General features: G+C 44.4%; 1 protein-coding gene across 6 annotated transcripts in view; it reads right to left on the reverse strand.

Annotated features, from left to right (window-relative positions):
• The window catches only part of GRAMD1C (GRAM domain containing 1C), a 116079-nt gene that overhangs the window by 44437 nt on the left and 44660 nt on the right, over window positions 1-26982 (reverse strand). For all 6 annotated transcript variants that reach the window (XM_075197410.1, XM_075197411.1, XM_075197413.1 and 3 more), the window contains exons 3-6: window positions 17348-17432; window positions 16181-16284; window positions 14676-14771; window positions 12128-12208 (exon numbers count right to left, since the gene is read on the reverse strand). In XM_075197410.1, coding sequence (XP_075053511.1) covers window positions 12128-12208; window positions 14676-14771; window positions 16181-16284; window positions 17348-17432 — 366 coding nt within the window. The remainder of the gene's footprint in view (window positions 1-12127; window positions 12209-14675; window positions 14772-16180; window positions 16285-17347; window positions 17433-26982) is intronic.

Here is a 26982-nt window from a genome sequence, read left to right on the forward strand (position 1 = left end):
CTAGATCATATCATTATATCAAGCAGCAGACGTGAGGGGTAAGGTGCAGACACCTGCTCCCCGTATGTAACATGCACTGTACATCACGCGTGTACCTTTGTTAGTATGTAACCCTGCTGTGCTACAATCCATAACTCAGTTATGTTATATGCGGCTAATGCATAAATTAATATTTCAAACAACGAAAACAATACGTTTTTCTCTTCAATCCTCCACGGCAGCTGTTACAATCTCTCTCTAGTTTAGGTAGAGACAGGTTAATGCCCAGACAGTATATTAGGCAGCTCCTTCTCTTCCCTACGTCTTTACTTTTCTCTAGTATAGGTAGGTCAGGTAGTGTCTTACTCTATAGTGCAGGGGCTTACCTTCCTTGGGGACCCACCGATGCCCCATCGTATGGTGTAAGCCGAGGAGTGGGCTTTCTACCTGGGGAGCAACATTCTGCTATCTCTGGGAGCCAATCATCATCATCATCACTATTTATTTATTTAGCGCCACTATATCCATAGCGCTGTACAGAGAACTCACTCACATCAGTCCCTGCCCCATTGGAGCTTACAGTCTAAATTCCCTAACATACACACACACAGACAGACAGACAGACAGACAGACAGACAGAGAGACTAGGGTCAATTTTGATAGCAGCCAATTAACCTACTAGTATGTTTTTTTTTGGAGTGTGGGAGGACACTGAATCACCCGGAGGAAACCCAGGCAAACACGGGGAGAACCTACAAACTCCTCACAGATAAGGCCATGGTTGGGAATTGACCCCAGTGCTGTGAGGCAGAAGTGCTAACCACTGAGCCACCGTGCTGCCCATATCTGCTGATTCTCAGACCCCGGCGGTCTGTGCAAGCACGCGTGTGCTTCATAGGTCACAGGACGCCAAGACGGAGGACCAGGCTAAAGGTGGAGTCGGAACCACTCTGAGGCGGTTCCTGTCCTAAGAACGGATGACCACGTACACTGTGACTTCAGCAGGATGGACCATGAGTCAAACTACAAATATTTGAAGGGCACCCCGCTTGGTAAGCCCCATGGTGAGGGGTGCTTGTTCCTCATGTATTTCACTTAGTTATTTATTATTACACCGACCTTTTCAGGACTCTTGTAGAACCGGTGGAAGCAAAGACCAGCAAACTACAATAGCATAGTCTGTGGATCCTGTGATAAGCACTGAACAACTCAGTGTGAAGGGGTCTGTTGTACAGTGGACAGTTCTCAAGCCAAGAGAAACACTCACTCCCTGAGGAGTATAAGGAATTTAAAGCCTGAATGAAGGAGCACTGTGTGACCAAGGAGGATCTGTCAGATATGTAGAGGATAAAGAAAGCAAGGTCTCAAGTATGGATTTGGAGGATAGATGCTCTCAGTCAGAATGTGATACTCAAGGGCATTTAGACTCCTCTAGTAATTAATCAGATGACATTAACGAAACACCCATCATGTTTAATTTAATGCAAAGAGATTAGAATGTATGTATGCATTTGGTGATTAAAAGGCTCACACGTGGAGCTTGGTCCCATAAAATGTATGCACCTAGTATGTCCCTCCAGAACTACTGTCACTATTGAAGATGGGGGTCCCCTGAGGGATAGAAAGATGGAGAGTTGTTTAAACGGCTTCATATTCATCTGGAAGCACTATGAAACCAGCTGTAGCATTGACATCAATGGTCAGGGCACTTAGAAAAACAATTTATACAGATGACAAGGGAATGTGAGACGACCGTACAAGTTGGAAAGTACCAAACTTATAAGGAGTCATAGAGTTTTTGTGTGACGCATCTTTGGCTTTTTCAGCAAGGACAATGGTATCAGCAGCGGTGGCGAGGAGAACTCTATGGTCTATCTCACGTTGGAAGGTTCTTTGCTCTTCAGGGATAAATCAGACATCATGACTGAGAAGTCTTCTGGTGGTAAATCCTCCTGCCTGCCACAAGACAGAAGGTTACATACCTCTACCCTTCCTCTCAGCAGAACTTCAAAGAGGGGAGAAGTTATAGGCAAGGGAGACAATACACCAGGTACAATGTTCCTGCAGTACTCAAACAATCCCTTTGGGCATTCAGACAAATCGGAGAACTTCACAATGGCTATTTCCAGGATCAGTCCCCATTAACACCAGTAGAGGGCAGAATTGCACAGTACGCAGATATATGGACCCATTCTACCACAAACCAATGAGTGCTGGGCACTGTAAGAAATGGATACACAGTAGACTATCATTGGTACTGCCAAAGGGAATTTCTTTGTTCAATCCAGAACTCTGTCAATCATAATAGAGATAGTAGCCTGTAAACCTTAAGGCAGTCTGTAAACATTATGAAAGGCTCATGTAATCTCTATTTCCTGCAGGTCAGGAAGGTGCCTGTGTCTATTCCAGACTCTTCCTTGTCAGAAAATCATTAGCACGCGTCTGGATTTGAAAAGGCTCAACATGTTTGTCTCTGCCAAACACTTTGCATGTTATCTGTGTATTCTATCCTCATGGCCAACAGAAAAGAGGATTTCTTCACGTTCATAGACCTTCTTTAAGCTTATTTTCATATCCCTGTCACAGTTCAGCACAGGAAATTCCTCAGATTCTGGTTCATATGCCAACACTTTCAGTTCACCTGCCTGCCCTTCGACTAGTGACATCTCCGGATACGTTTACCAAGTTGCTAGTTACTCTGGTGGTGGAAATGAGGAAGCGAGTCATGGTTTGGTTCTATCTAGATGACATCCTTGTGGTGGGGAGCAAACTATCAACTACAGCACAGCTCAAGTGATTCAAGCCTTTCTGCAGGAGCATGGCTGGATTGTGAACAGGACAAAACGTTATTTCATCCCAACACAGGAAATAAAATTTCTAGGGGATCAGATAAACACCATACAGGACAAAGTATGTCTGTGAGATGAAATGTGTATCAAGATCCACTCCCTAGCAGGTCAACTGCAGTCTTATCATCAAATATCAAGTAGGAAGAGACTTATTGGTAATATTTTCTTCCACCATAGGGATCATCCCATAGGCAAGTTGGAATTCCTAACACAATGGAGATTTCTGTCAATCATACCAATACCCTGTCAAAAACCACCAATAAGTCTCTGAATTCGCATCGAAGTCCAAGCTCAAAGGCAACAAAAATGTCACTTTTAGAGCTGGAGTGGATATTACAACACTCCACTCTCGCAGGCTGAATACCCCACCTACACGGTAAGGAGCATAAGGGGCACGGTCACTTAAATGTCTTAGAAATCAGAGAAGTGTGTTTATTACTTTCATCTTCAACTGGAAATATCTCACAGTATTCTCAGACAACAAGGTGGTGGTAACCTTCATAAATCATCAGGGAAGTACCAAAAGCATAAACATGCTGGTGGAAGTGGCAAGAATCATGAAGTCTCTCTCAGCGCAGTGTGCAGCAAGCTGGAAGAACATAACAACCGAATTAGGAGTTGATTCAGCTACTAATGGGAATATTTGGGCTTCCTCAAATGGACATTATGACAACAAGCAAAAATACCAAAGTATTCAGGTTCTTCTCTCAGCACAAAGCTCCAGCAACAAAGTGAGATAGATGCTCTGACAGTTCCATGGACATTCCACCTGGGTTATGTCTTCCTTCCATCTCCACTCATTGCTCACATTCTAAGAAGGATCAGAAAAGAGAAGGTAGAACTAAAAGCACTCCTTCCATTTTATCCTTGCCGCCCATAGTTTCCTATAACCTGCTTAGTTGGACTCGGTAAGGGCAATTTCCATATATTTATCCAGAACAGAAGAATTTAGAGGTACGGAACAAGTCTTTGTGATCCCTACAGGGCTTTGGTAAAGGGTGTCCCTTCTAAACAAGCCAATTTCATATGGATCAGATAAGTAATTATACAAGCATACAAGAGGACTGGGCATAAGATGTCATAGATACTGAGAGCCTACTCAACACGAGCGGTAGCAAGATCTTGAGTTAGGCTCTGTCATTGCTATAACATATCTACTAGTTGGAGCAGCATCCAGTCACTGACGTTTTTGAAAGGCAATAAAAAAATAACCTAGTCTGTGATTGCACAGACCCCCTAGCTGTGACTAATCTTAAATTGATGGAACAATTAGTGGTTCTAGTAAATATACCCCTAAGAGTTTGATGTGATAGTTGTGACATTGTAAATTGTCATCCAGTAAATAAGCCCCTAAGTCTCCTTGTGAAGGTCTGCTGAAAATCAGGCAAGTGGGAGTTTGGATGTCATGTACTTATATATCAGTTATTACAATGTCATTCCTGCATTGTGCTTTGTGTACACTCCTTGTTTCTGTGACCTGTGTACTGTACACAAAACCCAATCCACAATACTAAACTATTAACTATTTCCTGTAATGAGCAATCCTCTTACACATCTATTGGCTCTAAGGATACTGTAAGACTACAAGTACCAGCATGCCCGACCAGCCAGCAGACCATGCTGCAATTTGTGGTTCTACAGCACCTGCAGCATAGTCTTTAGAATAATTTCCAGGGACAATATGCCGATTAATCCAAGTGCGGCACACAGTGCTTGGATTAATGCACTATAAACCCCAGCATGCCATGGTTACTGAATTTTTGTAACTCCGCACCTCCCTCTTGAGCAGTGTCAACACCAGCAGATAACTACCAGTGCCAAAGTCCTGTGACAGTATACTCTGGCCATGTCTTCCGATGGCACAGGGGAACCTTCTGCATGTGACCTGGTTCTCAATCTCACCCAGCGAGTATAACATCAGGAGTCAGACCAGGCGCGACTTCTACAATGTGTACAGGGAGTCGTAATCCATTTGGACGCTCTGCAGAATTCTCTGGCGGCCACTCCAGCTGCAACTGCTTCTTCCTCCGTGACCACCAGTGACCTCTCTGTTGCACCTTCTGCCGTCTATTCAGTACTCCGCATTCCTCCACCTGAGAAATTCGATGGTGATCCTAAAAAAAATGCAGGGGCTTCTTGAACCTGTGTGCCATTCAGTTCAAATGCAATCCGGCTGCCTTCCCTCAGAATGAACTAAAGTGGCCTTCATTGTCTCCCTACTCAGTGGCTAGGCTCTTGCTTGGGCCCTACCACTCTGGGAACAAAATGACTACCTCCTCGGGTACTCGGCTTCCTTCAATGAAGCATTCTGGAAAATTTTCGATGAACCTGGGTACCTCACCTCCGCTGCCACAAGTCTCTGCAACCTTCGTCAGGGTCCTCTTACTGTCGGCCAGTATGCCATCCAATTTTGTACACTGGCTTCAGAGCTGAAATGGAATAATGATGCACTAGTGGCAACCTTTTGGCAAGGTCTTACTGACCGCATCAAGGACGAGCTGGCCTCAAGGGAACTATCTTCCGATCTGGATACTCTAATCCACTTATGTGTCAGGCTTGATCTCTGCTTTCAAGAGAGGACACAGGAAAGGACTTCTGCCCGACGCTTTATTCTCCGCCTGGCTCCTCAGTTCCAGAACCCAGTCTCTCCTCCTCCGGAACTAATTGGTTGTTCTCGGTTATCTCCCGAAGAATGTGAAAGGCGTTTCAAGCAGAGACTCTGCCTCTACTGCGGTGACTCTGGTCACTTATTGAACACCTGTCTAAAGAGGCCAGAAAACTCTTCCTCCTAGTCGGTAAAAGGGAGACCGTTCTAGGAGATCCTGTACCTGCTCCCTACTCTGCCTCTGACTCTGAGTTTCTAATGTAGGTTGTACTGGATTCCCATAAAGGACCCCATATGATCCCATTTGGCTTACGTGAATTCTGTCTCGTCCGGAAACATTATCTCAGCCACACTCATTTCTCAGCTCCATCTATATCTATGAATTTTGCCTTGTTCACTTTCTCTCACCGAAGTGGAAGGGAATCGCATCAACAGCGGTTCCATCTCCAAAAGTTACTTCTCCTATTCAGCTGACGGTAGGAGTGTTACATTACTAATGGATCCAGTTTCTGGTTCTGCCTCAGTCTATTCACCCCCTTATCTTGGGGTTGCCCTGGCTTCATACCCATTCCCCCCAGTCTGACTGGGGTCGAGCACAAATCACTCTGTGGGGTCTCCAGTGCCATATGCAATGTCTTGTTCGGGTTGCTCCAACAGCTCCTCGAGTATCCTGCCATACGATCTCCACCGTGCCAATCCTTTCTGCTGTATACTCTTCCTTCCTGGATGTCTTCAGTAAAGCAGAGTCCAAGGTTTTGCCTCATTGTCCTTGGGACTGCCTGATTGATCTGATTCCTGGCAAACAAATTCCTAAAGGATGACTCCACCCTCTCTCCATACTCAAGACCCAGGTAATGTCCCAACACATTGCTAAAAACCTTCAGTGTGGCTTCATCAGGAAATTCTTCTCTCCAGGTGGGGCTCGTTTCTTCATCGTGAAGGACGGTTCACTCTGTCCCTGCATAGATTACCACCTGCTAAATCATATAACTATCAAGAATTGCTACCCATTTCATCTCATTTCTGATTTATTCAACAGAATTAGCTGTGCTCAGTTTTTTACCAAACTTGGTTTTCGTAAGGGCAGGCTTACAACTTAATATGAGTTTGTGAAGGAGACGAGTGAAAAGTCACTTTCAACTTTCACTTTCAACACACAAGATGGGCATTATGAGTAGCTCGCATTGCCTTTTGGCCTCTGTAATGCCCAATCATTTGTGAACAAAATCTTCCAGGACCGCTTGCATATCTCTCTGGTTGTCTACCTTGACGATATTTTGACTTTTTTCACAGAGTCTCTCCACTCATCGTGTCCATGTCAAGGAGGCACTTTCTCATCTCAGCAAACATCGACTATACTGCAAATCAGAAAAATGTATCTTGGAAGTACCAAAAGTCTCCTTTCTCAGTTTCCTCGTCTGTGGTGATGGGCTACAGATGGATCTAGCTAAGGTAACGGTCATTTCTAATTGGCCCCAACCCTGGGGGCTCAAAGTGATTCAGAGATTTGTCAGCTTTGCCAACTATGACCGGCAATTTATTAAAGGATTTTCTTCCATCATTGCACCCATTATGGCCCTCACCCGACGATCAGTCAATTCCAAAGCTTGGCCTCCCGAGGCTGTGGAAGCTTTCAGTACCTTGAAGAAGGCTTTCTCCTCTGCCCCCGTCCTGTCTCAACCAGATCAGCTATGCCCTTTTTCCTTAGAGATGGATGCATCATCTGCGGGTATTGGGGCAGTGCTCTTTCAAAAAATGTCTTTCGGCTCTCACACCCGATGCAGATTCTTTTCAAGAAGATTCTTTCCCTGTGAAAGTAATTAAGGAATAGGGGATAAAGAACTGTAAGCTGTTAAATCTGCTCTCGAAGAATGGCATTACCTCCTGGAAGGAGCTATTCATCCTGTAACAGTTATACTGATCATAGGAATCTTATCTTTATCCATGACGCTCCCTGTCTTAATGCCCGTCGGGCTCGCTAGGCATCTTTCTTTTTTAGGTTCAACCTGGTAGTTGCCTACAGGCCTGGGTCCAAGAAATAGCAGAGCAAATACCTTGTCGCGCTCTTTGGACAACCCTAATCTCCTCCTGTCTCCTGAGTCTCAAGCAATCATCAATCCTTCCAGTATTATAGCATTAACCAGGACCAGGACTCCTCCTCCAGGGTGTTCATTTTTGGAACCTCACCTAAGACCTAAGGCACTACTCTGGGCTCACTCTTCCCGATTTGCTGGTCATGCCAGGGTGAAGAAGAACCACACCCTGTTGTGTCGTCGTTTCTGGTGGCCCACCCTCCTCTCTGATGTTTGAAAGTTTGTTGCGGCTTGTATGGTCTGTGCCCAGCACAAAACTTCCAGAGGTGCACCTTCAGGCCTTCTCCATCCTCTGCATTCTGGATTCTCCATGGGTGATCATCTCTATGTATTTTGTCACTGATCTTCCTCTTAGTGTTTGTTGTAACACTATCTGGGTAGTTATCGACAGATTTTCAAAAATGGCCCATTTTGTTCCTTTGTGTGGCTTACCCTCTGCTGCCCAGCTAGCCCTCAACTTTATTAAGGAAATTTTCAGACTACATGGATGTCCTCGAGAGGTCATTTCTGATCAGGGTTTCAGTCTATATCTCGTTTTTGGAGAGCCTTTTGTAAAAAACTGGGCATGGATCTGAAGTTTTCTCCTGGTTATCACCCTCAAACGGACAGAGTGTGTAAATCAAGATCTTGAGACCTTCCTACGCTATTTCTCTTCTGAAAATCAATCAAATTGGTATAATCTACTCCCCTGAGCCGAATGTTCGCACAACTTCCATATTCATGAATCCATTGGGTTTTTATCCTTTCTATACAATTTTTGGTAGTCATCCTATAATTCCTGACCCAGCTACAGACTTCTTACTACAAGATTTCTCCCATATTTGGTCCTGTACCAAAGCTAAGCTCCTGGAATCCTCTCAGCGTTATAAACATCTTGCGGATCGTCATCGCAGGTTTATGCCCACTCTTCGATTCGGTGACAAGGATTGGCTGTCCACTCAGAACCTAAGGCTTAAAGTGCCCTCTATGCACTTGGCCCCGCGTTTCATTGGACCATTCAGCACTATATAGATCATTAACCCTGTCACATATATCATCCATCTGCCTCCTTCCCTTAAGATCCATAAAACTTTCCCTTTTGAAGGGAAAGACCATTGGTTCTCAATTAATTTTTCCAGCTCCCTCCTCGTCTGGCTTCTATCCAGTCCTCCTCTGGTGACGAGTACGAAATTAGCCAGATCTTGGATTCTCAAACCTTTCATGGCCGTCATCAATTCTTATCCATTTGAAGGATTTTGGTCCAGAAGAGAGATTGTGGGTGGATAAAGAAGACCTACATGCCCCTCGACTATTAAAGAATTTCTACAAACAACATTTGGGTGCCTGTCTGGACAGAAGAAGGGAAGGGAGTACTGTCAGGCACCGCCCCACTCCTGTACAGGGACGATCATCTTCTGTCTGCGTCTGGTTGCGTCTGATTGATTCCCATTGTTTGACCCTGCTGTCTATGACCATTTTCATTGGATTCCCTGGTGTACCTTCTCTATCTGCACATTACCAACCCAGCCTGTCTGACTACCCTCTACTCTCCTTTGCCTTACTGGTTGTGCAGTTGGAGGACCACGACCTGCGTGTCTTCCGCAGCAAAACCCAAACTCCCTTGCAGGGGTCCCTGGTGAAGACTGGAGTCGCATTAGACTCCGCATCTCCCTCTTCAACATTGTCAACACCAACAGGTAGCTATCAGTGCCTTAATCCTGTGACAATAGATCTGTGATGTACGCTCTATCCTGATGACATATAATAACACACAGTCTGGATAGGGTGATCAGTAAATAGATCTGTGATGTTCGCTCTATCCTGATGACATATAATAACACAGTCTGGATAGGGTGATCAGTACATAGGTCTATGATGTTCGCTCTATCCTGATGACCTATAATAACACAGTCTGGATAGGGTGATCAGTAAATAGATCTGTGATGTTTGCTCTATCCTGATGACATATAATAACACACTGTCTGGATAGGGTGATTAGTACATAGGTCTATGATGTTCGCTCTATCCTGATGACATATAATAACACAGTCTGTATAGGGTGATTAGTATATAGATCTGTGATGTTCGCTCTATCTTGATGACATATAATAACACACTGTCTGGATAGGGTGATCAGTATATAGATCTGTGATGTTCGCTCTATCTTGATGACATATAATAACACACAGTCTGTATAGGGTGATTAGTATATAGATCTGTGATGTATGCTCTATCCTGATAACATATAATAACACACATATAGAGTCCAGGTACATAGATCTGCTGTTTGCTCTGCCAGGTCACCTGTAATAACACAGTGTCTGGCCCTGGATTCTGGCCACAGTTAAACACTGAAGGACACAAACATCATTCTTCTTAACCCCTTGTGTACTCTGGGCCACCAAGACAGGAATGAAACAACTTTCCCAAAAGAGAACATGAGGAATAAAACAGGTGAACAGCTCCTCTCCCCGTGTGTTACTTGTTATCTGCACTGATTAATGGACTCACAGGTCCTGATTCACTGAGGAAAGGAAAGCAAGAAAAAACAAGTTTTCTCCTAGACAAAACCATGTTACAATGCAAGGGGTGCAAATTAGTTTATTATTTTGCACATAAGATAAATACTGGCTGTTTATACATGTAGGACACAAATACTTGATAGCTTTATTTTACACTGACATTTGAAGTAGATCTAGGACATGTCCCCACATTTTAAATTTTTCTTCCCCTCCAATGCAACATGGTTTTGCCCAGGTGAAAAGTTACTCATTTTGTTTGCTTTACTTTTCTTAATGAATCAGGCCCACAGTGTGAATCAGTAATAAGCTGCTCTTGTTATTAGGGTCTATAAATGTATGATAAATAAACTTCTAGTATTATTGGCTTATAAATGTGTGTTATTAACAAGCTGCTGTTATTAGTGAGAACGTGTTCCCACCGAAGTACCGCCCCAGTGTGTTGTTGTGGATTAGAGGAGAAACAAGTTTTCTTTTGAAGATTCCAACTTATTTTATTGGGATGCAGTACCTAGTAAAATCCTTTAGATGGGGCTATATGTTTTCATTTTCTCCCAGTTGTTGAAAACCAGACCAAAGTGGTGGTGTTACCCAGAGCAACCAATAAGGTTTTTAATTTAATTTTCTAGAAAAAAAACCCTGAATGTTTGCTATGGGCAGCACCACTTTTTTTGCACCAGGTTTCACATTTCCATAGGTGATAAGAAGATTCAGCACAACATGCAGGAATTTATAAAATGCTTCATATAGCCAAGATTAACCCCTTTCTGCATTTAGATATGAAGTTTGCAGAGATCGCACAGCAGTGACCTATATGTAATGTAATGATGGTGCACGCACTATCCTACATGTACTACTATCATTAAAGTAGAATGTATGTCTATATACAATATATCTATTTAGTATACAGTGTATCACATGATCATACACCTTGCAATATTTAATGTTGAATCAACCTCTTCCAGTCTGGCAACCAAGGGACCATATTATATCATATTGCTCCCTCTAGTGTTAATTATGTGAATAACTGTGTGCTGTTATCATTATCATCCAGAATCTGACACTACACACAGCACCAGGGGTAGGCTAGCAGATTTTAGCCCGGGAGGCAAGACTCAAAGGTGTAGATAAGTTATTGCTGGGAAGCTATGTGCATGCTGGCACTTGTAGTGCCACAAGTGTGCAGTATAACTGATGCCGCCATCATAAAATAATAATTGTTGACCTATCATAATTACTTATTGCAATTAAATAATAATGACCTCTTAATTTAATTGTAATATAATATTGCCCCTTAATTTTATTATAATGTAATATTGCACCCTTAATTTCAACATAAAATAATGTTATCACCTTAATTTCATGATAAATTAATGTTGCCCCCATAACTTAATTATAAATGAATTGCCCCTTAGTCATTAACTAATGTTTGCCCCATAATTCAGAAGTTAATAGTGCCCCCTCTGTTATTAATGGCAGCTAGCTCAGCATAGTGTCTGAGCACCTATCAGAGCCACCTGTATATTTCTGGTATATTTCTCCCCACGGTTTGCAAAACCACTGCTGGTACATCTCACACTTTGTAGTCTTATCATAGCTAAAGGGCGGGACAGAGATTTGTAATTTAGCGCTATTGAAAGTCACGTTTTTCCAGCGGGTTTCTATCAATTTGCCGTTTAACCGCCAAAAAATTGCTAAAAATCTGTGATTTTCACAAACCACAGCTTGATACATTTCCGTGTTTTATATTTATGTGACAGATGCAATTATGACAATATTTGTGTTTTATAATGTACACAGCAGTAACGAGAGGGACGACATGGCAGTAGACTGGTCAGACATAATCATGGTTACCTGCAAGTATTGTAGTACCTGGGCCTTACTGTACAATAGTCTGTGCTCATCTATTCATTCACCAGTGTCCACTAACAGAACATAGGGAAATCATACTAGAAGTCAGTATAAGCTGCTAGAATACTTTGTGTGGGGCAGAAGAACCAGGGCATGTTTATTCACAGAGACCCAGGACAGTACCACCCTGTCACATGGCTGAATAAGGGTTGAGAGGTTTGGGATAGAAATGGCTCTGGGGTCTGAACTCACCCTGTCCAGGAGAACATTCTGCCACATTCGAAACAAACTGAGGAAACTTCGGTCTCTTGCAGCAAATGATGTGAAGAACAACTGTGAGGAAGAGGAGACGGTGAGTGCCTGAGCCTAACATAACAACGCACCTTGTATAAATACACTCACATATCATCTTACATGAAAACTGTAACTAAAAGATGCTCATCTATTCACAGTGAAAACTGTATACACAGTAAATGCAGCATACCAGTGACATCACTGAGAGTGCAGCCTATCCAGTCACTAGGAACCAGTGACATCACTGAGAGTGCAGCCTATCCAGTCACTAGGAACCAGTGACATCACTGAGAATGCAGCCTATCCAGTCACTAGGAACCAGTGACATCACTGAGAATGCAGCCTATCCATTCACTAGGAACCAGTGACATCACTGAGAATGCAGCCTATCCATTAACTAGGAACCAGTGACATCACAGAATGCAGCCTATCCAATCACTAGGAACCAGTGACATCACTGAGAATGCAGCCTATCCAGTCACTAGGAACCAGTGACATCACTGAGAGTGCAGCCTATCCAGTCACTAGGAACCAGTGACATCACTGAGAGTGCAGCCTATCCAGTCACTAGGAACCAGTGACATCACTGAGAGTGCAGCCTATCCAGTCACTAGGAACCAGTGACATCACTGAGAGTGCAGCCTATCCAGTCACTAGGAACCAGTGACATCACTGAGAGTGCAGCCTATCCAGTCACTAGGAACCAGTGACATCACTGAGAGTGCAGCCTATCCAGTCACTAGGAACCAGTGACATCACTGAGAGTGCAGCCTATCCATTCACTAGGAACCAGTGACATCATCGAGAGTGCAGCCTATCCAGTCACTAGGAACCAGTGACATCACTGAGAATGCAGCCTATCCATTCACTAGGAACCAGTGACATCACTGAGAATGCAGCCTATCCATTAACTAGGAACCAGTGACATCACAGAATGCAGCCTATCCAATCACTAGGAACCAGTGACATCACTGAGAATGCAGCCTATCCAGTCACTAGGAACCAGTGACATCACTGAGAGTGCAGCCTATCCAGTCACTAGGAACCAGTGACATCACTGAGAGTGCAGCCTATCCAGTCACTAGGAACCAGTGACATCACTGAGAGTGCAGCCTATCCAGTCACTAGGAACCAGTGACATCACTGAGAGTGCAGCCTATCCAGTCACTAGGAACCAGTGACATCACTGAGAATGCAGCCTATCCAGTCACTAGGAACCAGTGACATCACTGAGAATGCAGCCTATCCATTCACTAGGAACCAGTGACATCACTGAGAATGCAGCCTATCCATTAACTAGGAACCAGTGACATCACAGAATGCAGCCTATCCAATCACTAGGAACCAGTGACATCACTGAGAATGCAGCCTATCCAGTCACTAGGAACCAGTGACATCACTGAGAGTGCAGCCTATCCAGTCACTAGGAACCAGTGACATCACTGAGAGTGCAGCCTATCCAGTCACTAGGAACCAGTGACATCACTGAGAGTGCAGCCTATCCAGTCACTAGGAACCAGTGACATCACTGAGAGTGCAGCCTATCCAGTCACTAGGAACCAGTGACATCACTGAGAGTGCAGCCTATCCAGTCACTAGGAACCAGTGACATCACTGAGAGTGCAGCCTATCCAGTCACTAGGAACCAGTGACATCACTGAGAGTGCAGCCTATCCATTCACTAGGAACCAGTGACATCATCGAGAGTGCAGCCTATCCAGTCACTAGGAACCAGTGACATCACTGAGAATGCAGCCTATCCATTCACTAGGAACCAGTGACATCACTGAGAATGCAGCCTATCCATTAACTAGGAACCAGTGACATCACAGAATGCAGCCTATCCAATCACTAGGAACCAGTGACATCACTGAGAATGCAGCCTATCCAGTCACTAGGAACCAGTGACATCACTGAGAGTGCAGCCTATCCAGTCACTAGGAACCAGTGACATCACTGAGAGTGCAGCCTATCCAGTCACTAGGAACCAGTGACATCACTGAGAGTGCAGCCTATCCAGTCACTAGGAACCAGTGACATCACTGAGAGTGCAGCCTATCCAGTCACTAGGAACCAGTGACATCACTGAGAGTGCAGCCTATCCAGTCACTAGGAACCAGTGACATCACTGAGAGTGCAGCCTATCCAGTCACTAGGAACCAGTGACATCACTGAGAATGAAGCCAATCAATTCACCAGGAAACAGTGACATCACTTATAATGTAGCCATTGAATACACCAGAAACCTGCGAGCTCACCAAGTGACGTGGGTGGATGAAAGTCTTTAGTCTAAGTCCTACTCACACAACTCTTTATCTCTAAGGTACATTTGGCTGAAATAAAGCCCAATAAATCCTTGAGATTTCTCTTGTACCATCCTGTGAGTTAATCTTCAGTCTCTGAGAAGACGACACTGTGCAGGAAATCTCTGGGATCAGTAATCTCATGGTCCCATCTTCCCACAATCCTGATAATAATAAAGGACTGTAGGATGCAAGATATTTACCTTCTCGTTCTCTGTGCTGATCTGGATGGCGTTGGGGATGAGTCGGGCAGTTTTCTCTTTGGTCATAGAGGTGACATCTCTGAGCTGCAGACATATCTACAAACATACAACACGTAACTGATTGTGTGATTTAGTTACCTGTATATTTAGCTACTTTAGCAGTACAAAATGTACATTACGTTATAATAGATACAGCTGTGGACACAATTATATAGAATTGAAGAGACAAATCTAGGGCCACAAACATAGGGGCCAGTTCATTTGTATGGGCTGTGTAAGAGTTTATACATATATATATATATATATGATGGGTATAAAGGGTTTGTTCTGTACTCTACACCTCTTCTGTTATTCTCTATCTACCCTACTATATGTAATGTGAATGTTAGGTAGGAAACCTATGGGTGCTTAGCTGATTCTACACTTTGCTTAGGAGACTCAGGGCTAGATTTACTAAGCTGCGGGTTTGAAAAAGTGGGGATGTTGCCTATAGCAACCAATCAGATTCTAGCTATCATTTTCTAGAATGCACTAGGTAGATTCTGATTGGTTGCTATAGGCAACATCCCCACTTTTTCAAATCCGCAGCTTAGTAAATCTAGCCCTCAGTGTTTCACAAACTTCCTGTCAAATGACAGCAACAACATGTTTCTGAGTCTTCAGCAGGCAATTTCAGACAGAGAAACCAATTTAAGTATCAAGAGTTATTAAATTAAATTGTGATGCCCAGCATAATATTTTGAATTGGGAAGCAACATTATTGAGTGGAGTTACCCTTAAATTACTAGTTGTAAACCTCCATTGATTACGATGTGACCTAAGTAAAATTATACTTAGACCTTGTGTAGGTAAGAGCAAGCAGCAGGACTTAGAACTCAGAAGCACAGAAGATGCACTGAGAATTGAACCCAGTCGTCTGCCCACAATCAGTAGGATCAGAGCATGTGCTGCCAACTTAAGTGAGACAGGTAATTAGACTTGTTGTCTATTCAAGGCATAATTTGAGTTATTATACAGAACTTCACCCAATAATTAATGAGGTAATATAATAGAAACAAGATTGTTATTACTGTGGATGCTCCGATCGCTGGAGCCACGTTGGTCTCTGATGTCTGTAATGATCTCACACCGCGCTCCGCTATCTTCTTACTGCTTGGTATATTTCTGCCACAATGAGCGGAGGGCGATGCCCTTCCACCGTGATCTTTCATTAGCACAATAATATGGTATGAATCCATTACAGCCATCAGGAACCCCAGTGGTTCCTGCCAACCTCACATTCACAGGACATACAATGACATGTTTCATACTGCCTCAGTAACCTGGTGTTATCTACAAGGTCTCCTAGGGGTCCACATATTAAAAATGCGGCAATAAGAATGAGTGACATCATGTACAGAAGGTATCTGCTCTCTATAGCTGGGATATATATATTGTAGAGATCTCAGAAAAGACAACGTGGAGCCCGTTTATAGTGCAATATCCATGCAGGATCCAGGTCTTACCGAAGTTTCCCATCGGAAGATGTTGCTGTGGAAGCAGATCCAGTTCTCGGAGAGGTACAGACGCCCTTGAAGTAGGATGTCCTTCTGTAAAGCGCAGGCGTAATCTGAGAGTAGATAAAGCCAGGTTATGTACATAGAGCTAAACGTTATCGATATAACATGAATATCTGAGAGTAGATAAAACCAGGTTATGTACATAGAGCTAAACGTTATCGATATAACATAAATATCTGAGAGTAGATAAAGCCAGGTTATGTACATAGAGCTAAACGTTATCGATATAACATAAATATCTGAGAGTAGATAAAACCAGGTTATGTACATAGAGCTAAACGTTATCGATATAACATAAATATCTGAGAGTAGATAAAACCAGGTTATGTACATAGAGCTAAACGTTATCGATATAACATGAATATCTGAGAGTAGATAAAACCAGGTTATGTACATAGAGCTAAACGTTATCGATTTAACATGAATACAAAATAGCTGAAGAAAACATGGCAAAAAATTCTCATTTCTGTTTCATTTATCATCTTGATTTATTACTCTTATAAGTAAACAGGAGCGTGCCTAATCATTCTGCTGCCCGAGATCAGGGGCATAATGAGAACGGGGCAAGTGTTGTTTGGGCGCTAGAAGCACTGTGGACGTAATGCCACTCCCGCTGCCCACAGGGGGGGGGGGCAGCATGTATGGGCGTAACACGTCGGTAATTCCTCTTATAGGAGGGGACACAGATCGAGGGGCCGGTGACATGGTCCCATGGCTAATATTGCACCGCACTCTTTTGGGGCCCAGAATGAAACATGCTGCCATTCAATAATGCTGCTCAGGAATGCCTGAAGACTAATGCGCCACAACCGTGCTACCATGGTGCCGGGTATGTGACGTGCAGACATGTGGCTGCCAGCGTGTCATGCAGCAATGTGAGAAGATCACTGAACCGCCCATCATCCATATACAGTTCCCCTGATGAAAGTCAGCACTTCTGAATGAAGGAGACGTTGGGCTGAGTCCCTGTACATATATATATATATATATATATATATATATATAATGCCATGTTCTTACCTGGATTGGACCCATGTGGATCTAGTCTATTCTGGACCAGAGTCCTCCCTGATACATTAGATATACACGTGGCTGCGGGTGAGTCTCACTTACCTACTATCAGTTTCTCACACTCCGGCAAGTTCTTGAATAATTTCCGAAACTCTTCGCTCCTCTGCTTGTAGGTAGAACTGGAGACCTGGAGGAGAAGGAAGGGGTCACAGAATGGCACATTCAGAGCACTTATAATGTCTACCCCAGAATACAGCCCCGGACACCAGCCTCCATCCTGCGCACACAGTGCACGGGACCAGCCTGACGGTGACTTATAGGGTGAGAAATGTACATTCGACACTGAAGAAGCCTATATCATACTGGACCTAAATAGCTTCCCGGGATCAGGAATTTACCTCTCTATAGTGTGGATTGTGTAGGCAGAGAAAGCACAATGCGACATAAAGAGCAAAACAGAGACATAAAAAGGCAGAATTCTCAGTTACACACATATACACAATAAGCCACCCGCCACGTCACGGCGTTCTGCTAATAGGGGGTCCTAGCTCTGATCAATGACAACCTCTATTTTTGGGTCATACATATATGTGTTTTTAAATTGAGCGCTAACTTACCAAGAGGTACCCCAAACTCCTCCAAATGGCTGTACAGCACCAGCACCCCCCATTAGCTGCTGATACCAGAGCATGCCTCTCAAAGGAGTTTAAGAAAGAGCTGAGACATCCAAGAATATCCGGCTGATAAACAACTGGTGACGCAAGAGAGGATGGAAGGGGAGAGGTTGTTTTTTTTTAACTATTATTACTACATGCTGTTTTCTATACTGAGAACCCACTGGAAGATTGAGGAAGCTGCAAATAAACTCAGGGAAAGCGCAGATCTCCATATAAAGATACATTATGTCAACTGGAACAAATGAAACTAAGAAACCTACAATACCCTGGTTGTGTATATATATATATATATATATATATATATATATATATATATATAATGTAAGAGACTGGAATGTGATAGCGTTACAATGAAGATGGTAGGAGAAGTGGCGGTATAACTCCCCCCCCCCCCTCACGTATATCCCCTCACTTCCACCAATGTGCTTTGATTTCTTTTACATTTAACTTCTTTGATTGAGGAAACTGTGTTCACATAAGGAAAACTCCTCAGGCCTCCATTCTAGCACCCTGCACCTGATCCCGCCTCTGCCCACATTCATGTACTTCATAAACGACCTCCCATATATCAGAACTAATCAGATGGTGGTAACCATCATGATATGATATGTATAGTCATTTATTTCTAAGGTCTAGAGGATCTGTGTACATGTTGTACAGAATATCAACTCGCATTTTCATAATCATCATCACCTCACTCTGGTCACTGGGAAATAACAATGACTGGAGTCTTCCATACAATGTGTAATTATTGCAGCGTGTTCTGGTATCTAGTGTCAGTTCCTAGTAGTGCAGATAGGTGGCGCTGTGTGCTCAGGGAGATAACACGGCTGTAATGTAGTGTGTTCTAGTATCTAGTGTTTGTTCCTAGTAGTCCAGTTAGGTGGCGCTGTGTGCTCAGGGACATAACACTGTAATGCTGCTGTGATGTGATGTGACATCTGTGGGTTGCTCTGTGGAAGAAACCATCTGTTCTGTAGGGAGAGGGGAGGATGAAGTGTCCCATGTCTAACACTGAGAAATCAGACAATGTTAGAGAAGGGAGACAGGGACTGATAGCTGCAGGTCGCCACTCTAATTCTGGACAACCTGAATTTCTCCACCCTTGCTTTACATACACTTATGGGGAGATTCATTGCAGGGGGACACACATACTTGCCTACTTTCGGCAAGTTGTGTCCAGGAGTGGGGCGTAACTGGAAGGCGGGAGGGGGCGAGGCCCAAACGCGGCATTTTGGCCCGCCACCCATGACGAAAATGCAGTTTTGTCATGGGGGGGGGGGCAAAATGACGCGATTCACCGCAAATCCCGTCAATTCGGGAAGGCAGATGCGGGATACTGGAGACTTGCCTGCTCTCCCGGGAGTCCGTTAGACTGACCCGAATTTTGTGAGTCTCCATGACATTCCGGGAGAGTTGGCAAGCATGAAGACACGTCGCCTCGATGTTCAGGCTGGAATCTCCGCTCATACCACAGAACAGGTCTGACCAACCTGTGGCTCTCCAGGTGTTGTGAAACTACAAGTCCCATCATGCCGTGCCAGCTATCGACTGGCTATCTACTGGCAAAGCATGCTGGGGGTTTGTAGTTTCACAAAATCTGGAAATCCACAGGCTGGCCAGGCCTGCTCTATGGTACGCAAGGAAAAATGAGCAGAGATTTCTTACCGTAATAGGCAGCATCCAAACACTGAGGCGATATTCAGGGGATACCCTACTATCCCCATTTTGGTGTAAAGGGTGGGACTTAACAAAACTCTGTTACAGACATCTGAAGCTCTTCCCACATTTTAGCACAGTGTCCTGGGGGGATCAGACACAAGTAAAATAAACTGAGACTGCAGTCATTTGGGCAACTATGACATCACTGTCCCCACCCATTTAGGAATCATTTCTGCAAAGCAAGTCTGTCATGCTGTCAGTCACTCCTTGTCTCGCCACAGAAGCCCATTCAGACAAAATAGGCCCAGCCCCCGATTCAATGCAGATCACGTCCATGATTCACCCAAAACCCAAATATGCCCAACTTCTCTGCTTGCCCTGCCCTTTCTGGGTCTGTGAATAGGTACTGTCCAGCTGAAATCAGGACATATGACTTCCTCCTACCACAGTCGAGTACTGTGAGGAGTGAGAGAGCAAGGGGCACTTATTTAGTGAAGAAAGAAACTCCACTTATTCCATGTATATTATTAACACGCAATCTGCACTATATATAAATCTGAAATAATGGGTTTGCTCTTTAATGCTGTGATAGACGACAAACTCTATTAATGAAAGATAATCACTGAAAGGTCATATTCCCTGTGAGCCGGAGTACACACAATACACTATTATCCTCAGTCACATGGCGATGTGGATCTTGTGATTATACAGCAATTATTTGTATTATCTTGCAAAACAAACTCATATATTTGATGATATGACATTAGTGGTTGAAATCAATGAGCCACTGTAATTAATAGAACTGTGCTAATATTTGTATTCAGTGCAATATAAAGGCACATTGTATTATACACAAGGAAGATGCATGTGCACCCGTGGTAGTGACCCTCTTAGAAGCTGAGGGCCCAAGTGTCAGTGTGCCATTGTTCTTGGACCTTAAGTGTCAGTGTGTCATTGTTCTGGGTCCCCAAGTGTCAGTGTGTCATTGTTCTGGGACCCCAAGTGTCAGTGTGTCATTGTTCTGGGACCCCAAGTGTCAGTGTGTCATTGTTCTGGGTCCCCAAGTGTCAGTGTGTCATTGTTCTGGGACCCCAAGTGTCAGTGTGTCATTGTTCTGAAACCCCAAGTGTCAGTGTGTCATTGTTCTGGAACCCCAAGTGTCAGTGTGTCATTGTTCTGGAACCCCAAGTGTCAGTGTTCCATTTTTCTGGAACCCAAAGTGTCAGTGTTCTGGGACCCCAAGTGTCAGTGAGTCATTGTTCTGGGACCCCAAGTGGCAGTGTGTCATTGTTCTGGAAGCCCAAGTGTCAGTGTGTCATTTTTCTGGAACCCCAAGTGTCAGTGTTCCATTGTTCTGGAACCCCAAGTGTCAGGATGCCATTGTTCTTGGACCTTAAGTGTAAGTGTGCCATTGTTCTTGCACCCCAAGTGTCAGTGTGCCATTGTTCTGGGACCCCAAGTGTCAGTGTGTCATTGTTCTGGAACCCTAAGTGTCAGTGTGTCATTGTTCTGGAACCCCAAGTGTCAGTGTACCATTGTTCTGGAACCCCAAGTGTCAGTGTGCCATTGTTCTGGAACCCCAAGTGTCAGGATACCATTGTTCTTGGACCTTAAATGTAAGTGTGCCACTGTTCTTGGACCCCAAGTGTCAGTGTGCCATTGTTCTTGGACCTTAAGTGTCAGTGTTCTGGGACCCCAAGTGTCAGTGAGTCATTGTTCTGGACACCCCAAATGTCAGTGTGTCATTGTTCTGGAACCCAAAGTGTCAGTGTGTCATTGTTCTGGAACCCCAAGTATCAGTGTTCTGGAACCCCAAGTATCAGTGTGTCATTGTTCTGGAACCCCAAGTGTCAGTGTTCCATTGTCCTGGAACCCCAAGTGTCAGTGTTCCATTGTTCTGGAACCCCAAGTGTCAGTGTTCTGGGACCCCAAGTGTCAGTGAGTCATTGTTCTGGGACCCCAAGTGGCAGTGTGTCATTGTTCTGGAAGCCCAAGTGTCAGTGTGTCATTGTTCTGGAACCCCAAGTGTCAGTGTTCCATTGTTCTGGAACCCCAAGTGTCAGGATGCCATTGTTCTTGGACCTTAAATGTAAGTGTGCCATTGTTCTTGGACCCCAAGTGTCAGTGTGCCATTGTTCTGGGACCCCAAGTGAGTGTGTCATTGTTCTGGGACCCCAAGTGTCAGTGTGCCATTGTTCTGGACACCCCAAGTGTCAGTGTGTCATTGTTCTGGAACCCCAAGTGTCAGTGTGTCATTGTTCTGGAACCCCAAGTGTCAGTGTGTCATTGATCTGAAACCCCAAGTGTCAGTGTGTAATTGTTCTGGAAGCCCAAGTGTCAGTGTTCCATTGTTCTGGAACCCCAAGTGTCAGGATACCATTGTTCTTGGAGCTTAAGTGTAAGTGTGCCATTGTTCTTGGACCCCAAGTGTCAGTGTGCCATTGTTCTGGGACCCCAAGTGAGTGTGTCATTGTTCTGGGACCCCAAGTGTCAGTGTGTAATTGTTCTGGTGTCACTCACCGGACTGTGAGTGCTTCTTCCCGGACTATTAGGAACCGTGGACGTCCTCTATCCTGAGGGACTGCGCATGCGCAGCCCTTTCCAAACCTTCAGTGTATGTTCCTTTAACTTAATTGGCAGATCAGGCAACCTCCCTATATTAAGCACCTGTGGTCAACACCACGTTGCCTGATCTTGGAGTCTCATTCCCCATGAGTCTCTGAAGGTGTTCCTGTGTTTCCTTGTTCATTCAGCCCTGCTGATTCCTGTGGTTTCCAAACCACTTCTACCTCTGTGGTTTCCAAACCACTTCTGCTACTGTGGTTCCCATACCACTTCTACCATCTACTATATCATCGTGACTGTGAGCTGATTCCTATCCGCTGCCTCCGTGCACTACAGTCTTCTATCACTTCAACTCTACCATGTATCATTGGGACTGTTAGCTGATGCCTATCCGCTGCCTCCGTGCATTACAGGCTTCAACCACATCCACTCACCTGTTCATGATTGTGACTGCCAGCTGATTCCTATCCGCTGCCTCCGTGCACTACAGGCTTCAACCTGCAACTCGTCTGTGTTTCATCATCGTGACTGCTAGCTGATTCCTATCCGCTGCCTCCGTGCACTACAGTCTTCAACCTGCAACCCGTCTGTGTTTCATCGTGACTGTTTAGCTGATTCCTATCCGCTGCCTCTGTGCGCTTCAGTCTTCAGTCCTTGTCTACTCTACCGTGTTTCCTTGAGTCTGCTGCCACTATTGCTACCCGCTACTCTCCGTGATCATCTGTTCCAGTTCAACTCTGCTCCGGTGTCCCATCGTTACTGCACCTGCTGGTTGCTATTGGTTACCTCCGTGTTCCCGCAGAGACCCGCTGCTGTTACTTCTCAGCGCTACTCATCCATCTACTGCTGATCCGCTCTCCACGCCTTCCTGTGTTCCCTGCTGGTCTACCTACCTGTGCGCTGCACCTGCTAGACTCCTGCTTCACCCATCCAGGGACTTGTATCCTGCTGGCCTCCTGCCCTTCAGGTATCTCTGCACTCCTGTCTGACTGCCTTCTCCTGAACCACGGTATGCATACTTCCCATTGACTGTGCTGTGTATTGCATACCTTGCTGGACTGTGTTGGTTCTCCTCTGGAGTGTACTATCCGCTGAGTCTATTGCCATCATTGACTGTGTTGGTTCTCCTCTGGAGTGTACTATCTGCTGACTCTACTGCCATCATTGACTGTGTTATCTCATGCCGGATTACTTCAAGAGACTTTCTATATTGGCAGTGTTGTTCAGTCATTTATACATTTATATTGTGCATATTACTGTGGATCAAAGTCAAGGTGCCCGTGTATATATTGTGTTGCAGTCTCTCCCCGTGCACCTCCTCACATATATATTCAGTAGTACAACTTGCTAGTGGCAGACCACTGACTCCTGTTTACAGTTTCACCTGTTCCAGTATCCTCTCACATAGCAGTGGTACAACTTGCTAACGCAGACCACTGACTCCCCGGATACCTCCACTTGGATTCCATTCCTTCACTCAGACAGCGGTACAACTTGCTATCCGCAGACCGCTGACTCTCATCACCTCCTCGTTTCTGTTGGACATTCCTCCTCACTATAGCAGTGGTACAACTTGCTACCGCAGACCACTGACTACCTTCACGTGTCCTTTGTCCATACCGTTCCTCGTGTATTACTACCTCCATATTGCCAGTGCTGCTAGTCATAGACTTTCCTGAGCATCTCATCATCTGCTATTTCCTGTTCCGTGATCACCCTGCTACCAGAGTACCATATTACCACCTATACTGCTCTGGTAAGCCTATCACCTGGTGATCCCTGGGTAAAGACTCCTAGTGCCCGTGACATCTGGAACCCCAAGTGTCAGTGTACCATTGTTCTGGAACCCCAAGTGTCAGGATACCATTGTTCTTGGACCTTAAATGTAAGTGTGCCATTGTTCTTGGACCCCAAGTGTCAGTGTGCCATTGTTCTTAGGCCTTAAATGTCAGTGTGTTATTGTTCTGGAACCCCAGGTATCAGCATACTATTGATCTGTGACCCCAAGTGTCAGCGTGCCATTGTTCTGGAACCCCAAGTGTCAGGATGCCATTGTTCTTGGACCTTAAATGTAAGTGTGCCATTGTTCTTGGACCCCAAGTGTCAGTGTGCCATTGTTCTGGAACCCCAAGTGTCAGGATACCATTGTTCTTGGACCTTAAATGTAAGTGTGCCATTGTGTTTGGACCCCAAGTGTCAGTGTGCCATTGTTCTGGAACCCCAAGTGTCAGTGTTCTCGGACCCTAAGTATCAGTGAGTCATTGTTCTGGACACCCCAAGTGTCAGTGTGTCATTGTTCTGGAACCCCAAGTGTCAGTGTGTCATTGATCTGGAACCCCAAGTGTCAGTGTGTAATTGTTCTGGAAACCCAAGTGTCAGTGTTCCATTGTTCTGGAACCCCAAGTGTCAGGATACCATTGTTCTTGGACCTTAAGTGTAAGTGTGCCATTGTTCTTGGACCCCAAGTGTCAGTGTGCCATTGTTCTGGGACCCCAAGTGAGTGTGTCATTGTTCTGGGACCCCAAGTGTCAGTGTGTCATTGTTCTGGAACCCCAAGTGTCAGTGTACCATTGTTCTGGAACCCCAAGTGTCAGGATACCATTGTTCTTGGACCTTAAATGTAAGTGTGCCATTGTTCTTGGACCCCAAGTGTCAGTGTGCCATTGTTCTTAGGCCTTAAATGTCAGTGTGTTATTGTTCTGGAACCCCAGGTATCAGCATACTATTGATCTGTGACCCCAAGTGTCAGCGTGCCATTGTTCTGGAACCCCCACCGTAGGATTCCGACCCATAGAATGCACAGCGCTAGTATACACTGCTCTTTACATTATAATAGATTTTATATTTTATATTTTTTTGCCAGAGTGGAATAAATTAGGAACATGCCAGGGTCAGGGCAGGCAGCAGTAATCGCAGATACAAATCACAATAATTAGGAAAGGAAAGAGGAAGCTGCGGGGTATAAATAGCCATGGGCTTCCTCTGATTGGCCATTGACTAAGAACAGGGGAAGCTTACTGAGTAATTAGAAATCCTCAGGAATAGAATTTCCCAGATGTACAAAGCAACAGACCACCCAGAGAATCCAGTCTTATAGGTTCCCACCTATGATTACACAACATTCAGAGTAAAAGCAAATACTGAGAATGGCATATAGAGTGAAGTGGTACTGATTGGCTGATCAGTATTATAGACCAGGAACATCGGGCACCTGGCTAAGCAGTAAGTAACGTGCAGCTTGTAACACCAGAGAAAGTTCAGTAATACCCACAGGACACATCACGTGTCAGCTGTGAAACGCAGGTGCTGACTCATCATGAAACATGCAATTAACACGTCTGCCATTAATGAGCCTGATCTCCATAACTACTATTGGGTAACGGACAGCAAGGGAACCCAGCCCTGCATGCCAGTCACATGACTGCGCAGTCATGTGATCTGTATGATGATACATATCTATCAGGATATACTAGTCCCATTGCTAGTTGTACTGCAGCCATTATTACTATTACAATGGATTTATATAGACTGGGACAAGGACAGTAATAATACGAGACTGGGAATTAACAAACAGACAAAGAGGTAAGCTGTTGCATTAATACAATGTTTTATTCTTGGAAAAAAGCCTTTTACATGATTTTACATTATCTTTAATTACTGATATAAAAATAAACTTTATTAAACAGTTTTTTAATGTCATATAATTGATATATTACATTATATATAAAACATTTTTTATTACTAGTAGAATTGAGTTTATCCAGAAATGTGTCTCCTTAGAAGTAAAGAGTGAGACCCGAAGGCTCTGAGCTGGGACAAAATGTATGTCCTACTTTGTAGAGAAAGTAGCCGCATGCTCCTCACAAGTGCCCACAAAGCCCCTACATCTGCCCCATCTCTCATTTCAGTAATCTCAGTCTGCAAACTGAAATCTCGGTTTTGCGCTGATCAGCAAAACTAAGCACACATCGTACCTGCAGTGGATGTTTCGCTCTTTATAAATGACTTCCACGGTATACAGCTAGGTCCGGAAATATTTGGACAGTGACACAATTTTCTTGTGGGTCTTTCTGCCTTTAGTTCTGTCTTCAGCAAGTGAAATGCATGCCCGGGAAGAGATCAGGTGATGGACTCGGTCATTGCAGAATATTCCACTTCTTTGCCTTAAAAAAACTCCTGATTTGCTTTCTCAGTAAGTTTTGGGTCATCGCCCATCTGTACTGTGAAGCGCCGTTAAATCAACTTTGCTGAATTTGGCTGTCTCTGAGCAGACAGTATATCTCTATACACTTCTTAATTCATCCTGCTGCTTCTGCGACATCATCAATAAACACTAGTGACCCAGTGCCACTGGAAGCCATGCCTACCCATGCCATAGCACAGCCTCCACCGTGGTTTACAGATGATGTGGTATCTTCAGACCATGAGCCATTCCAAGTCTTCTCCATACTTTTTTCTTCCCATCATTCTGGTACAGGTTGATCTTCGTTTCATCTGTCCACAGAATGCAGTTCCAGAACTGGGCTGGCTTTTTGGATTTTTTAGATGTGTTTTGGCAAAATCTAATCTGACCTTCCTATTTTTAAAGCTTATGAATGGTTTTCAAATTGTAGTGAACCCTCTGTATTAGCGTCTTGTGAAGTCTTCTCTTTAATGTAGACTTGTATGATGATAGGCCTACCTTCTGGAGAGTGTCCTTCACTTGGCTGGATGTTGTGAAGGGGTTTTTCTTTACGTTGGAAATATCCTGCGATCATCCACCACTGTTGTCTTCTGTGGATGTCCAGGCCTTTTTGTGTTGGCGAGCTCACCAGGAAGTTCTTTTTTTTTAAG

The sequence above is a fragment of the Mixophyes fleayi genome, chromosome 2, assembly GCF_038048845.1.
Source record: "Mixophyes fleayi isolate aMixFle1 chromosome 2, aMixFle1.hap1, whole genome shotgun sequence".
Taxonomy (NCBI): domain Eukaryota; kingdom Metazoa; phylum Chordata; class Amphibia; order Anura; family Limnodynastidae; genus Mixophyes; species Mixophyes fleayi.